At 40.3% G+C, this 804-nt stretch overlaps 1 protein-coding gene across 1 annotated transcript in view; it reads right to left on the bottom strand.

Moving 5' to 3' along the window:
• Positions 1-804, bottom strand: part of ROS1 (ROS proto-oncogene 1 , receptor tyrosine kinase) — a 74,574-nt gene that overhangs the window by 65,708 nt on the left and 8,062 nt on the right. Inside the window, 2 exon segments of the mRNA XM_009870325.1 lie at positions 1-30; positions 696-804. The exon segment at positions 696-804 is cut by the window's right edge and continues 31 nt beyond it. Of these exon segments, the coding sequence (XP_009868627.1) occupies positions 1-30; positions 696-804 (139 nt within the window).

Here is an 804-nt window from a genome sequence, read left to right as displayed (position 1 = left end):
CCAACCTCATTACCAGCCACAATAATGAACCTAAAATAAACCAGAGAGACAAGTTTTAGTTTGCAGGTTTCTTTTGAAACATTGCCTGAGAAACGCTTTATCAATTAAGGCAGTGGCTACAGAAGCGGCTGACCTTCAGAAAACACACATTTAAATATAATGTTCTGGGAAATTTGTAATCAAAATAAACCCATCGAGAATCTGAAGTCACCAAAGGTGGGACAATAGAAAAATGTTCTAAATTAAAGCTCACAATGGGGTTTCAGACTCAGAAGAGAAACTTCATTTCATTTCAAAAGAAGTTCTATATTTACCAGCGCAAGAAGGGCGCAGGCCTTTGTGTTTAATAAAAATCAAGGCATTTTTCCAGGAGTTAAAGGACTAGAGAGGACTGCTCTATCATTCCCTGAGTATACTGAAAACATGCCACACGAGATTGAAAAAATGCAAAACAGCAAGTAAGAAAATGCAGCCTCTTGGCCCCATATCAAATTGCTTTTCCTTCTTCTCCACATAGGCAGCCAACTCATCTGGAATAACTCTGTTATCTCAAGGAAGGTACACCTGCTTTTGCCAGGAACATAAGTAAACAGTGCATTTGTACAGCAGTGGTATTTAGGCATGCCCTGTGCTATCTGGGCAAGAAATGCCACGACACACTTAGCCATGTTGGGTACTTTTTCTTCTTCGCATACCTGTAAGTATTGTTTGGGAAGGTGGAGTAGAACTGAAAGCTATGCCCGCTTGAGGCTCTCAATAGTTCATGATTCTCACTGGTCAGGAGCAAGTTGTACCCAATAATCA

The sequence above is a fragment of the Apaloderma vittatum genome, unplaced genomic scaffold, assembly GCF_000703405.1.
Source record: "Apaloderma vittatum isolate BGI_N311 unplaced genomic scaffold, ASM70340v1 scaffold5785, whole genome shotgun sequence".
NCBI lineage: Eukaryota > Metazoa > Chordata > Aves > Trogoniformes > Trogonidae > Apaloderma > Apaloderma vittatum.
Note: the sequence above shows the minus strand (reverse complement) of the source record. Positions and strands in the feature narration are given on the sequence as shown.